The 13,730-nt window shown below is 42.2% G+C and overlaps 6 protein-coding genes across 6 annotated transcripts; 4 read left to right on the top strand and 2 right to left on the bottom strand.

Annotated features, from left to right (window-relative positions):
* Positions 1-20: 20 nt before the first annotated feature.
* BDB00DRAFT_498063 (UDP-galactose transporter) lies at positions 21-1,396 on the top strand. The gene is made up of 2 exons (XM_053117601.1): positions 21-366; positions 495-1,396. Exons 1-2 carry the CDS (start codon positions 136-138, stop codon positions 1,290-1,292), a joined length of 1,029 nt encoding a protein of 342 aa, XP_052984353.1. The 5' UTR covers positions 21-135; the 3' UTR covers positions 1,293-1,396.
* A 155-nt stretch (positions 1,397-1,551) lies between these two features.
* Positions 1,552-2,853, bottom strand: BDB00DRAFT_913781 (HSF-type DNA-binding-domain-containing protein; the record flags this gene model as incomplete). The annotated part of the gene is made up of 3 exons (XM_053128683.1): positions 1,552-2,171; positions 2,312-2,628; positions 2,706-2,853. The coding sequence occupies 3 exons, from the start codon at positions 2,851-2,853 to the stop codon at positions 1,992-1,994; spliced, it is 645 nt and encodes a 214-aa protein (XP_052984352.1). The 3' UTR covers positions 1,552-1,991.
* Positions 2,854-3,156: 303 nt separating this feature from the next.
* Positions 3,157-3,562, top strand: BDB00DRAFT_801086 (uncharacterized protein). The gene is made up of 2 exons (XM_053121828.1): positions 3,157-3,311; positions 3,378-3,562. The coding sequence occupies exons 1-2, from the start codon at positions 3,183-3,185 to the stop codon at positions 3,429-3,431; spliced, it is 183 nt and encodes a 60-aa protein (XP_052984351.1). The 5' UTR covers positions 3,157-3,182; the 3' UTR covers positions 3,432-3,562.
* Positions 3,563-5,863: 2,301 nt separating this feature from the next.
* BDB00DRAFT_925333 (B-cell receptor-associated protein 31-like-domain-containing protein) lies at positions 5,864-6,988 on the top strand (the record flags this gene model as incomplete). Its single annotated transcript, XM_053128803.1, has 7 exons — positions 5,864-5,920; positions 6,037-6,120; positions 6,199-6,236; positions 6,346-6,368; positions 6,436-6,619; positions 6,710-6,788; positions 6,884-6,988. Exons 1-7 carry the CDS (start codon positions 5,876-5,878, stop codon positions 6,986-6,988), a joined length of 558 nt encoding a protein of 185 aa, XP_052984350.1. The 5' UTR covers positions 5,864-5,875.
* Positions 6,989-7,084: 96 nt separating this feature from the next.
* Positions 7,085-10,643, bottom strand: BDB00DRAFT_801082 (uncharacterized protein). Its single transcript, XM_053121827.1, has 12 exons — positions 10,294-10,643; positions 9,954-10,212; positions 9,612-9,874; positions 9,213-9,500; positions 9,043-9,136; positions 8,586-8,871; positions 8,370-8,479; positions 8,163-8,287; positions 7,965-8,063; positions 7,778-7,872; positions 7,520-7,677; positions 7,085-7,453 (listed from the first exon to the last, which is right to left on the bottom strand). The coding sequence occupies exons 1-12, from the start codon at positions 10,582-10,584 to the stop codon at positions 7,359-7,361; spliced, it is 2,163 nt and encodes a 720-aa protein (XP_052984349.1). The 5' UTR covers positions 10,585-10,643; the 3' UTR covers positions 7,085-7,358.
* A 443-nt stretch (positions 10,644-11,086) lies between these two features.
* Positions 11,087-13,687, top strand: BDB00DRAFT_801075 (yeats family-domain-containing protein). Its single transcript, XM_053121826.1, has 7 exons — positions 11,087-11,245; positions 11,392-11,519; positions 11,633-11,840; positions 11,944-12,098; positions 12,201-12,995; positions 13,103-13,223; positions 13,331-13,687. The coding sequence occupies exons 2-7, from the start codon at positions 11,517-11,519 to the stop codon at positions 13,408-13,410; spliced, it is 1,362 nt and encodes a 453-aa protein (XP_052984348.1). The 5' UTR covers positions 11,087-11,245; positions 11,392-11,516; the 3' UTR covers positions 13,411-13,687.
* The last annotated feature ends 43 nt before the right edge of the window (positions 13,688-13,730 follow it).

Below are 13,730 nucleotides of genomic sequence, written 5' to 3'. Positions count from 1 at the left end.
GATAAATCACAAACTGATCATGAAACAATACCCACTTTTATAGTAGCTGCTGCCGTTGCTCTAGTTGGAGGAATACCTCTAAAATACCTTTCACTGCTCATCCTAGTGGTGCAGAACAGCGCGTTGATTCTGGTCATGCGGTATACTCGGGCCAGTGTCCCTGAAGACGAACGATACCTTGCTTCAACTGCAGTCATCATGAGCGAGGTTATAAAGACACTGGTTTGTCTCGGTGTACTGTATGGCGTACCACCGCCTCATCGACGCTCAGCCTCTCGACTTTCTACGTTATTACATCACGAACTGATTGTCAAATGGCGAGAATCAAGTAAGCTGGCGTTCCCTGCAGTACTGTATCTGATACAGGTATGTGTTCATATATGTACATATTATGTATAGAGAGAAAGAGGAGGGGAAAGGAGAGAAGAAGGGTGAGATGGGCTATAAGGAAGCGTACAGGATGATCTGAATAAGCTCTTAATCCTACTATCCAGAATAATTTGCAATATGTTGCAGCTACGAATCTTGATGCAGCCACATTCCAGGTGACATATCAGCTCAAAATCCTCACGACGGCGTTCTTCAGCGTAATGATCTTGCACAAGCCTTTGACACGGCTCAAATGGGCCGCACTTGCGCTCTTGACTGTCGGAATTGCATTGGTCGTCGTGCCCAAGGATGCGGTATCGCTGACGGGCATTGCCAACTACTTTTCCTCGTCGTCGCAGGTCGTATCATCCTCGGTCACCGAAGAGAGTCTCGGCAATCAATCCAACGCACAAGGTTTCTTTGCAGTGTTGATGGCCTGTGTCTTGTCTGGACTAGCAGGCGTTTACTTTGAAAAGATCTTAAAGGCGCCGTCCAAACCAGCACAGCAAGAGGCAGCAAATACAGACGTCGAGGGCAAAGTGATTGTGGTGGATGACGTGTTTCAAGAGGACTATGCACAGAGCCAATTGTGGGTTCGCAACATCCAGATGTCATTCTTCTCGGTCCTGTTGGGCTTGGTCTTTGTGGTCTTGCTGCAGGATGGCACGACGATTGCCGAAAAGGGATTCTTTGTCAACTACAACACGTTGACATGGTGTGTGATCGGTATCCAGGCGTTCGGCGGGTTGATCGTCGCACTGGTCGTCAAGTACGCCGACAACATCCTTAAGGGCTTTGCAACGAGTATCAGCATCATTTTGTCGAGCTTATTAAGTGTTTGGCTGTTCAACTTCTCCATCACCGGCACCTTTCTGCTCGGCGCCACTTTTGTCATCTATGCCACCTATCTCTACGGCTTGTAATACCCAAAACCCTCCCTCCATCTCCTTCCCCTCTCAACAAAAACGCATCTTTTTTCGAAGCCTCTCTTCCCCTTTTGTGTTTTCTTTTTGTGTGTTATTGTTCCTTTTACTCGTATATTTCTTTTTCCATGACCTTGTGTATAAAACATATATAACAAACAGCGTTCTCTCTTCCATCAGGAGAATCAATTGTCCATTGTTGCTGTTTTTAGACATATATTTTTGTTCTGTTGGCGCCTGGATTCAAAAAAAGCTTCTCACTAGTGGGCCCACGTTTACGTGGGCACTTGTAGTTGCCATAACAAGAAGATAAACATCGAATTATAAAGAGCACCTTTGCTCTTATTGGAACGTTAATATATACATTGTACATGTAGGATCATATATTGAGAGAGGATCGTTTTTTCTTATGGTCCAGTAGCAGACAGCTCTTGACACATTACAAAGCAGTTCATCACTTTCCTCTCTTCCAAAATATATCCCTTTTCCCCCCGTTGGTTGTGTTGCAGTGTGGTTAAATGATGCTCCTTTCTGCTTTAATCCTGCTGCTTTGGGCCGGGACAGCCACAGCGCATGCGATCCCAAACCGGATCGTATCCGTAACGATAACAGTCGTGCGGTGCTGTTGTAGTATAGCTGTTGAAATAATAATTATCAGTAGTACAAATAGCACTAGAAGTAGTAGTAGCAGCGACGCTATTAGTAGTTGGGGTAGTAGTTATGTTGTTGGACATCGCTGCTGGTGCTGTCGTCGTCGTTGCTTGTGCTGCTGCCGTTAGTGTCGGCGTTATTGGTGACTTTGCTCGGTCTTCTACCAAGAGAATAAAAAATAAAGGAATTGGTTGTGACACAGGCTGTTGCGGGAGCGATCCAAAGTACCTGTTTTTTCGATATGTGTGTTCCGGTAGCTTGTCACTACTTCGGATAGCATTCCGATTATGACATCTGTCATCTATTGCAACAGTTAGTATACTCTGCCATAACAGATATACAGACCATGTACGGGAGAAAGGAAGTACCTGTTGCTGTCTTTGAACCGAGGTTTTCAGCTGGCGTAGCTCACTGCCGACCACTTGCGATTTAGTTTGCACTTTTGATACCGCTTCTTCGATTCGTCCCAACTGTATTTCCAAAGGGAGCGGTTCCAAAGCATCAGTAACAGCGGCTGTGCTTTCTTCAGACTCTGCGTCTTCTGGCATATCGCTGGCATGAACACGTTTGCGGCGGATTAGATGTGACGATTGTTTGCCCCCGCGATAAAACAAGGTGTGCTTGAAACACCATGTATCTTGATTCAAATCGTCGCGATATTCACTCACTTTATGAAATCCATACACTGTTTGCATTGTCATGATTAGTGTTGTTTGCTCCGGTAGTCGATCAGCCACATATATGTTTCCATCGTGAACGTACTGTTTAGCTGTCTGACAAAACTGGTCCAGTTGTTATGCCTGAAATATTGTGGCAGTGTTGTACTCGAAAACTTGCTAGGCGAAATGACCTTAAAGTAGTCGCCGTTGCTTGACCATACTATTTGTTCTTCAGCAGGATCTTCAACCATGCTAAACTTATTATATTTTTCTCTTCGTTAATGATCCGATTCATGGCGAGGAGGACGTGAAAGACGAAAGATCATTACGTATATAGTTTGGTAACAAAGGTAGCCGTGTTCATTGGCTGCACCGTAAAGGACCCTAAAAGCCCTCCAGATGAGCCCGTAGAGGATCTATCTTCCTCACGCCGTTCCATGACCAAGAAAGTGCGAGGGCAAGAAGAAGGTGGGGGTTCTTTTCTAGTCTGAGTTTATTTATGCATATTTAAGCAAAAGCAAACGGAAATACGCTGCTAATTGATCAGCCAGCAGTAATCCAAACGTGAGATCTGAGACCCATGTTTCACCGGAGCAAAGAGGGCTTACTCTGTAGCTCTTTTAAGCATCCACCAGTTTTCTCGATCGCATCCATCCTGCGCCTTCCCCCTGGCTGCACAATCAAGTTAGAGACCCCGGGGCGAGAGAAGGTAGAGGAGGGGATCAACTAAATAGCCGACATGAGTGTAAAGGCTCACGTTCTTTAAATTCAACAGATTAACCACATTGTGTCTGGCAAACAGGGGAAAGTTATTGAGCAATACCATTGATGTTGTGGACTTTTAGATGTATATTGACAATAGAACACCACTGCTGCTACTTGACAAATTCCGTTAACTCTCCAGCGTCACCTTGATAATGACTGTTGCTTTGCTATGAGGATAAACAAGTGCAAATGCTGATGATATTGTGAAAATCATACATATCGGAGGTAGTAGTGTTGATATGCAACATCGAGAACAAGATGCAATAAAGACATCTGCCTTTTTAATCGGGCTTATTCATTTGAAGGAACCCATGATTTTCTAGGACCAGCATGAGTAGATGAATAGTCTTTTGAGCGACAGATAGCGTAAAATAAAAGGCAAAGGTTTAACACTTTGTTGTGGCAGGGAAAAAGTACAATGATAGGGTTGGATACTTTCTGAGCACAAAGGGATTGGATGGAATACATCGAACTAAAAAAGAAGAAATACCCAACTTTCATTGTGCTTTTATGCAGAGTGATGACATATAAATTTAGCAAACCAGGTATCATTTAATACGAAAAGATATGTAAAATGCAACCTTTGTTCTCACTTCTTCCAGTCAATGAATGGCAGATCCATGAATAGCATTTTGGTGGCTCAAAATGTAATAGTGACTCTTTGATGTACACTATGCAGAAAAGGTGCATTATTGCAGCTTACGAGATCACATTACTTCTCTGTACAAACTGTGCACCAAAGCATTGGCGCATTAACGTGGTCTAATTGACAAGCCACTTTAATCTCTACCAGCTCGTAAAGTAGCTCTAGAGAAGCATTGTTGCGGTTGAGCGGCAACATCAGCACAGTGTTGCAAGGTTCCAAAGAGGTAGACGAAAGGCACAAACGCAAAAGAGATTCTGTCCCTGAGCTTTGCGAAATCAACCGCGTTCGCGTCCCGGATCACTGGCGTCTACATGCACTGACTACTTTCAAGAAGTGTTAAATCAGAGTACAAGCTCCAACACATGCGTTCGCTTCTGCTGTGAGCTCGCCAAACGAAGATGATATCAAACTGCCTTACTGAAACAGCAGAAAAACGCAAGCTGGGGTTCCTTGGACTGCATGCATCGGCTACTCGGGTCTGATAGCAGATTTCAAATCGTGGATTTGGCATGCGTTCTTGTTCCTTTATGGTATCGATATATTCCATTTTAATTGCCCTTTGGCCAAAGACAAAACCCGTACCAAGTTAAAGATGCATTATCCCTTTTCTTTCTGAAAGTAGCAATAGTTTATGGCCAGTATAATACAATGTTGCAATTCTCTAATCTTCGTGGACTGTAGCATGCTCGGACAATTTGTGCCTGAGGTATTTTAAATGGATATGTCTGGCTTATTTCTTCTAATACTGTAGTATATCTCTCAGTAATTTCAACTAAATAAATTCAGTCCATGCAGAATATGCACATTGTAAGTCCTACAGAGTTTGTCCCTTGCGGCGAGTCGTTACAATCTGTCCTTTGTATTGCGGGCGTCTAACGCCCAGCAGAATGCCAACTTCCATGAAGACATTACACATTCTGTTGATCTGCTGTGCAAGTCCCTAACAAATAATTTCTTGGTGAAAAAAAGCAAGTAAATAGATCCAACTGAAGCTTTCTATCAACCTGAAATTTATGTTTTAACGGACAAGTGTGATCCTTTATCAAAAACCAAGCGGTGAGATGTTAAGAGCTATTGCTTCATTAATGAATCAGATTCTGGAGCGGGCCCGTTCTGGAAAAGAGCAACACGCGGAAGTCGACATGAAATATGGCTTGCTAGTTACAATATAAGACTAGAAGAGGTGTTTGCAAGCACTTGCCACTGCTGTGGTTGATTGTGCGACTTTTACTATCATACGTGTTTATTAAATTATCATAGGAAAGAAATTACTTATGCCGTTTTCAGTTCTATTTTAAGGTTGTAGCAACCCTTCAGGTCGGCATGGCAGAGAATAATTGGAAGGAGACAAACTTTTGGAAACGCTCAAAGAGTACTACTAAGAGGAAACGGGGCAAAATGTTAGCATCAAGAAAAACAAACACTCATCTATGACAAGCAAGAGTAACTTCTGCCTGGTACTACGGAACAGCTTTAAAACGTGGGCAGCAATGCCATGTCATCGTCTCTTTTTAAAGTTTTATTTCTAAAAGAGATAGTTTAGTGTGTCATTACTACAACAACGATAGACTTTAGACCAACGCCACCAGCAACAATCTTTAGAGTAGCAGTAAGTTTGTCTGACCGATAGGTTTGCATCTATAATACCCTTCGTGCGCCTGTTGAGCGCTTATTGTCATCGTTGTCGTCATGATCCATGTCGTCATAATGATATGTCACTACCGAAAAAGGAAATAAGCACCAACGACCCCCTTGAAATGAGTTAATGCAATTTTCTTCTTTTTTCTAAGCAGGACGCTAATAGTCAACATGGGTCTTGCTTCTTTTTCTTTCGCTATTTTTACTTTACCAAGAAACACAACATGACACTCTACTATACTATAGTATTCCTGATACTTTTACTTGAGGTATAAAATATTTACGTATGCCTATTTGACGCGAAGTGATCTGGGCAAATTGGTTATGTGCAGAGTATGCTACAGTACTTCAATTGTTAACCGATATACTGAAATACAATGATAAGATTCTCTACTTCTTCCTGTTGATGCTTCCACTGCCAACAGAATGGAGAAAACAACTATTTCGATTCATTTCACGATCACCTATCGTAAGTAGCAGGAAACAATCATTTTTAGAAGAGCACAATATAGAGAGGTTTTTCTAACAGTGAATCAATATATTCTAGATGGGCCACGTTAAATATACACTTAAAATTGTGTTCGCGTAAGTAGTAGCAATGCTTTGATTTTTCCATCAGATGGTCGAAATTGAGCAATATCATCCCCAAACTCATTTATGACCGGGTTTATTCTTGCTGTCGCAAATAAATTAGGTTCATCTTGGTCCTGTTTATCGGTGAGTAATCCATAGTGGCTGTGGGATGATATGCATTTGACACAGAAAATTTCTGTATGCTTTATAGATTCTGTCAACAGATTGAAAACGATCGATGCTACGTTGCTGCAGATGGGCAATGAGGAAAATGTGAATAGCTTAGCGGGAGCTCAAGCAATGCATGACGCACGGACCGATTCCAGCTACTCCGCCAGAAAGTTTTACGCACAACGAAACATGTACTTGACAGGATCAACCTTGTTCTTGACTCTGTAAGTAATCTGTAGTGAATGGTATAACGAAAGGAGTAAAATGGCTGGTGAGTATTGTTAAAGCTAATTACCTTTCTTCAATTATGATAGGATCATTCGCCACACATATAACATGACAGTGGAACTAGTAGCATTACAGGAAGAGCGACAGCAACTTGAAGACACGGTGGTAAGTGGAGTTTTATAGGACACGGGAACAATCGGTAGTGTCGCTCTCTATCCTTCTCTTGACACGAGCAATTTCCTTTTCCTCTTGTATTATAGAGTCGTGTTCCAGAACGAGTCAACGAGAGCAGTGAGACAAAGCCAAAGATATCAACACCAAAAGAAAAGCCATCCGATATTCTCAAAAAGAGACACGTGGATTAATAGCACCAAGCGCTGAGACAGTATGCAGCATTATTAGTGCCATATACTACCACTCCATATGTAATTTTTAAATCATAGCTTAAAGGCAGAAACAATGTTGTATATCGCATTAAATCATTTTTTATGTACAAGCTGGTTCTATAGTTATGGTGTGGGCTGGTGCAATGTATAAGACAGAGAGGATGGGAGGATTGAAAAAAGCTATATGTAAAACGTGTGGTGCTAGAGCATGTATTTTGTTGTCTGGTAAAAAGCGTGAAGGCGATTAAAATAAAGGTGTCGGTTAGTAAGCATACGGGCAGTATAAATAGTGATGTGTATTAATTTTTAAGTAAGGCAAACGTGTTTTACAGCGTGCAACTGATGAGGTCTATTTTGTGCCAGTGGTGTTATTGTCACTTCCGACTTGAATAGCGCTGTGCATGGTTTTTAGGATTTCGGTAATGTCGGTGATTTTGCTTTTGGCTAACGTCCATATAAGTATATTTAGCCAACTGATGACGAGTAATACTACTAAAAGCTCTCAGTTACCAGGATGCTTGGAGCCCCACACACTTGCAATGCGGGTTTCTGCAAACTTCATCCGCTGTCTGGTAAGGTAGTATTGATCAGGATCGAGACGTTGTGTTGCTTCATAATGCTTCAGTACAGGGTATAATAGGTCCGCGCTCAAAATGATAAGTCGTTCGCTAATCGAGTATCGTCTTAGCACGCAAAGTACATAAATCGTTTTCCCTTGCTTTGTCACCAGAGCTCCCGACACTAGGGAAAATGTTTTATTTGCTTTACCTTTCTTCAAACCGAACCGCGGGACATGGCGGGTCACTGCTTATTTCTAAGCGAGCACACTCATTGTAGATCAGTTGTTGCAACGGCGTAAACAGCTACACACGAACAGCAAATGTTTGTTTTAACAGCAAAGTGTTAATACTAAAATCATGATGAGGAAAGCAGGCATAGATTTGCATTTCAATACCTCAACACACGCCCGTTGTATAAAAGTCTCTGGCATCGATTTGGGTGCATTAATTAGTGAATCCAGGATGCAAACGGCACTTGCTCGAAGAGTAAACCACTAATATTTCGTAGATTAATAGCCAATTATACTACCTTTTTAAAACAATAGGTTGCTTCATCTCAACCAAAAGACGAAAAGTAAAGCGCGAGTACTTACATCATCTATATTATGCGGATCTTGTGATGTTTCAGGCGTTGTTATCAAGCTACTGAGCATGGAGACTGTTGTCGCTGTTCTCGATTGTTCCATTTCAACTCTATACATGAACAGTGTGACATCGTCTAGAAGATATACACATGTATGTATACACAGCCTAGTCAGCGAAACAACGAGGGCAAGCAATATATAAGGGTTGTGACTTACCACAAGCAGCCAGCAGCGTCAAGAGGTCCAAGACCTTGGTGATGATGTTAAACGGCGCCCTTGCTGACAGCAACCTCACGAATGAAGACTGCTTTAATAAAGCGTGAAGACTATCCATGTTAAAGATCGATAGAAGATAATTATAAGCTTGCTTTCTCTCTCTCTCTCTTTCGTTTAACATGCGGATGGAAAATTACAGTGTTCTTTTCTTTTTACCTTTGAGCAATGGTAACATCGTCGGAAACAATCCGAACAAACACATCAAGAATATTTGATATAGAAGTATAGCTTGTCTCTATGGACGCTTGGTACGAGATCAGGATATCCATTTGTACTGGCGTGATGTTGTTTTTCACGCAATAGGCATGTATATCTTTTGCCTCCATTGACCAAACGTTTTTGTCTCCTATATCGGGTCGTAGATGCGGGTCTTCTTCCGCCAGCAGTATATCGTAGAGAGAGAAGCACTTGATGAAATTCCACAAAATGGATTCATCTTCGGCTGAGATGATGAAAAGTATTATAAAAACCATGTACGTTAATGAATACAGTTTCTCCTTCAAGTATTGACGGAGACCTCATTATATATCGATTTCTCTTATTCTTTTTCCCTGTGCGCGAGTGTTTTATCTTACATCTTCTCAATATTCTTTGAAAAAGAACATGTGCTTACCGCGTTTAAAATCTCGAATAAGATAATTAATTGCATCTTGGTAGCATGAGGTGAGCAGGCAAAACGTCTGCAAGGTTTGGCCCAGTACATCAAACTATATAAAGAGTGTATATAGAACAGAACCGTCAACCAACAAAAACACATTATGCACATATAATTTGCATCCTTACCAAGCGTTCCTTCACACATGTTGCAAAGATGTGACCAAGAATGCTCATCAGTTGCTCTATGGTTATGCTGATAGATAGATCTTTAGATCGAATTATGCAATCGGACACGTCGGTTGCCAGCATCGAGAGCTTGTGATTGCAGTATTTCTTGGGATTAAAACTCTGTGAAAAACGTGCACAGAGATTATCCATAAGAATTGGTGACATTTTCTTTGGAAATTGTTCCACTTGGCCTCCTTGCTCCTGTTGCAACTTGATGTATTCATGCTCTAGTAAACACCTCAGAAACTAGTGTAAGTATGTGTATGTGTATTTGAGTAAGCAAATTAATACATCCACGATTGCTGGTGATAGTTATTCCATAATAATAGAGAAAAGAGAAATCAGTAATTTATATACCTTATTATGCTGAGTGTTCGCTGGTGGCGGTGGTGATGATCGGGATGATGCTATTGATTTTTCTTGTTTATTTGTTGTTGTTTGCACTGCTGTTGCTGACACATTATCGGTGATCATTGTTTCGGCCGTACGCCTTCGCTTAGCGCATTGTAGCATTGTGGGGCCGGGAGAAGGCGTAGCTGATCGTGATCGTAAAGTTGGATCGCTACTTTTTTTACGGTACGTTGTATCTGAAAAAGCGGGTAAAATTGGGAAGATATTTCCTAGCATGATCAAATTATCAGGGTGTTTAGCAAGAGCACAAATGTGTATTCATTGAGTAATGGGGGGGCACTAATTTACTTTTAGTTGTGGAGGAGGATGATATCGATGATGCTTCTTCAGGGTTGTTGATGTTGACAGCTTCGGGCTCAGATCTTGCCACCTTTCTCAAGGATTCCAATTCAAACTGTAGACCCACTAGCCTATCATCCCTAGACCGCATCTCGGACCGCAAAAGCTCTAGTTCGTTATGCATGTTTTCTCGTGCATTCACTTCTTGTGCCAGCTTCAATTGTAGCCGTTCTTCGGCGAACCTCAGGTTATCAATGAGGGCTTCTGTCTGTACCAGGCAAGTAAGATAAGGGAAGAGAACTCTTTGATTTTTATGTCATGGTCATGGTCATGGTCGTTGTGTACTTACTTCGTCATACTGCTGGCGCTGTTGTTGTTGTTGCTGACGGTTACCATATGTGCTGCTCAATCCGTGACTTTGAATGTTATTGCTGTGATCCACTAGAATAGCTGGTCTGCTGCTGACTGGGGATGCTGCGGTTAATGGTGCTGGTGTCGGGAAATCAGACGATCGTGATGGATTCCTAATAATTATAGGTTGAGGTACTTGTTGTGTGTTGGCAAATTGGGTTAACTGCTCGTCGATGGCGTCCAAAGCATCGCTTGTTAGCCACTGGTCATCGTCAAAATCGTCGTCCATTCTGTAGAGAATTAGACTTCTTGAGTGGTTGCACAAGTAAAGAAAGAGGGAGACAGAAATCACGCGTCTTGGGAAATCGCGAATTTTGACGTTCGCCTGTCACGACGATGAAACGCGTTTTTTCGACTTTTCCGCTTCTCATGAGAATATTGTAGTTGCTACACGTTCTGCAACCACACCATGATATCATTAAATCTGGTTTGATGTGCACACTGGTTGGCATTTTTTTTTGTGTGGTGATTCGATCCAGAGAGTTCATGAAGAAACAGGAAAACCGACCCTGAATGGTGGTTTGGTGTATATTATTAAATGACCATAGCATGCTCACAAAGATACCAAATAAATAGTGCTGCTTATTAAAGCTCATCCAGTAAAGAAGGATGCATAGTCACCTATCATTCCGGATGGACATACTATGATTCTAATGGTTGTTGTTTTGGTCTCCAAAAACACGCTCGGACACCATCCGAGTTAGACGGGATCTCATTGGATGAGCGCTTCAATGGGTGATAAATTTAGCCGAAGCTCTGGCAGACAGACAGAGAAAGAGAAAGAGAGAGAGAGAAAGAGAGAGAGCGAGAGCGAGAGTTTCGAGACCAGAACTTCTTCTTTTGCCTTCCCCACCGCCCGCACATATACTCTACACTCATACACTTTCCAGGTAAAGAATCAAAAATCAGTCTCTGTCGTCTCCCTTTGCATTGTTGCAACTACCCATGGAGAACCGCGTAATCGAGTAGCTCACTCTTTTCTCATTATTATTTTTTTCCCTCCTTTTTTTTGTTCCCTTCCCCCACATTGTTATAGGATTGTCAAATTCACTCCAGTCAGGTCGATTGTGTCGCAAAGAATAAAGAGCCCAGGGCACTCACATATACAGCAGCATAACCCCCTTCCAAAAATATAACACCAGTAATATCAGCAACAGCAGCATGGTTCGTATTCTTTCCTTCCGTCGTTAAAGGGATACAGCTACTATGTCTTTGTTTCCTTTTCTTTGTTCTTCTTCCTAACAACAACATGTGCCCTTCTTTTTCCTATAAAAAAGATGGATCTTACACAAGATATCAAGATCACTTGTCAGAATAGCATCATGAAAGGTGCCGGAGCTCACACGGTGGACGGTCATCCGATGCGTAACTGGAAGATCAAACTCGTTGCAGTGGATGGTGGCAAGGAAAAAAAGGGACGACTTACCGAATTGCTTGATCATGTTGAATACATTTTGCATCCAACTTTCAAAGATCCTCGAAGAGGTAGGTTCTTTTTCTTTTAGCCTGGTGATGCTTGTGATAGAATCTTCTCGTTGCCATCTTTAACTCACAGGGTGATTGAACACGTCTTCTCCGTGCATTCTAGTGGTCACCAAAGAGCCATATCTTTTACAGGAAAAGGGCTGGGGCGAGTTCGATATGCGGATCGTGTTGTATTTCGCCAATAATATTGCCAACACGGAGCTGTTATCGTTCGACCTTAATTTCAGACAAGCTCAGTATTCCGTCGTTAAAACACTGGTAAGTAATAGCGTCTGCACTTTCTTATTATACCGGGCGTGGATATGTGTTTCCGATAATGATTAAATTGCTTAATTATTTATTACAAATACTCGCACCCAGGTGTTCCAAAGTCCTTCAACGGAGCTAGTCAATATTTTGAACCGTGACCCAGCACCTTTACCGCCTGCCAAAAAGCGACGAAGTAACTCGACTGAAAAGGCACGAAAGACAACAAAACCACCTGCATCTCCTAAAGCTTCTATTAACACTTCTACCACCAATACCGCCAGAGAACTTGATTCCATGTCGGGTGCATCATTATCACCTTCGACACCACATTTTACGCAACAACCCGCCGGCTATTCATCCGCCTATTCAGCATCACCCCAGCCACACTCATTCGCATCACCGAACGGCGTTATCAACAGTCCTTATGATTATACCCAAAATATTAAGACGCCACAGGCAGCATCAGAGCACGACATGCATAATAACAGCAACAATAACTATCTATCTGATCTAAGTGACGACACGCGCAGGCCGGCCTCGCATCATCAACAACATCAATTAGCGACGGGAACAGGAACAGGAGCAGGAGGTGCAGGAAGTGCACGGAAGGGGCCAAGACAACAACGTTCAGATTCATCGGGTTCAAGTTACGATGGCGACGATCGAACCATTAAACGACGGAAAGCAGGTCAAAAGCAAAATGGACACCGAGGACATCGCTCTTCGTCTTCTTCAGATACCAATGGTGACGATCCTGATCGAGGAGGAGGAAACAATGTCAAGGAGGACGACGACGACCAACGGATTGTGGATGATGTATATACCGAGAGCGACCTGAATCATGTCCATGCGATTCATGGCTCGGCACTGACGTCTAGACTACGGGCTGCGTGGGGAATTCCAGAGGTATGTGCATTGTCCAAACACGAGATTTGTGTGTGCGGCGGGATAGTAAGCATTGCGTAACGAGAGAGAAGAGAGAGATACTTATTGTATTGATTCGTACATGAAAGAATGTAAATATGCTGGAGCTTGCACGGAAAATCAGTAGTTTGGAAGGTGACAAACTGGCTGAGGTCCGGAATATTGTTGATCGATTCAAGACCGAACGGATGGGGATTCAAATTGAAAACGGTAAGTAGCGCTTTTCTAAGTGGGAAGAGTTGGGAGAAAGAGCTGGTTGACTTGTATTTTTGCTTTCAAAATCGTATCACTGACTTATTGGTTGTGTATAAACAAAGACGAAGTGGTAGTGGATCTGTATTCTTTAGGGCCCGATATCTTAACACGATTGTGGGACTTCACTCATTCAAAAGAATAAAAACAATGCATTGATCTACTTGGTACATGAAGCCATCTTCCTATCTCATCACTTTCTTTGTACCACCATCCATCATCAGAAAATGCGAGTTTAAAAAAGGTTTGCATGACACACACCACACGGACAATTTATGTACATGATCTCAACGTAGCTTAGCTTTTGCATATATCACCACAGTCACTTTGTAATATGTTTCTTTCCTTACTTGAATTAAAAAAAGTTCTCCAAAGGAATTCTGATTAAGACAAGCTATGTGCTATATATCGCTCGCATTGCGTGGGCACAACTTTGCTAATGAAAAGTTTAATAGATCTATTCTC

The sequence above is a fragment of the Zychaea mexicana genome (assembly GCF_025766255.1).
Source record: "Zychaea mexicana strain RSA 1403 chromosome Unknown BDB00scaffold_6, whole genome shotgun sequence".
NCBI classification, from domain to species: Eukaryota; Fungi; Mucoromycota; class Mucoromycetes; order Mucorales; family Lichtheimiaceae; genus Zychaea; species Zychaea mexicana.
Note: the sequence above shows the minus strand (reverse complement) of the source record. Positions and strands in the feature narration are given on the sequence as shown.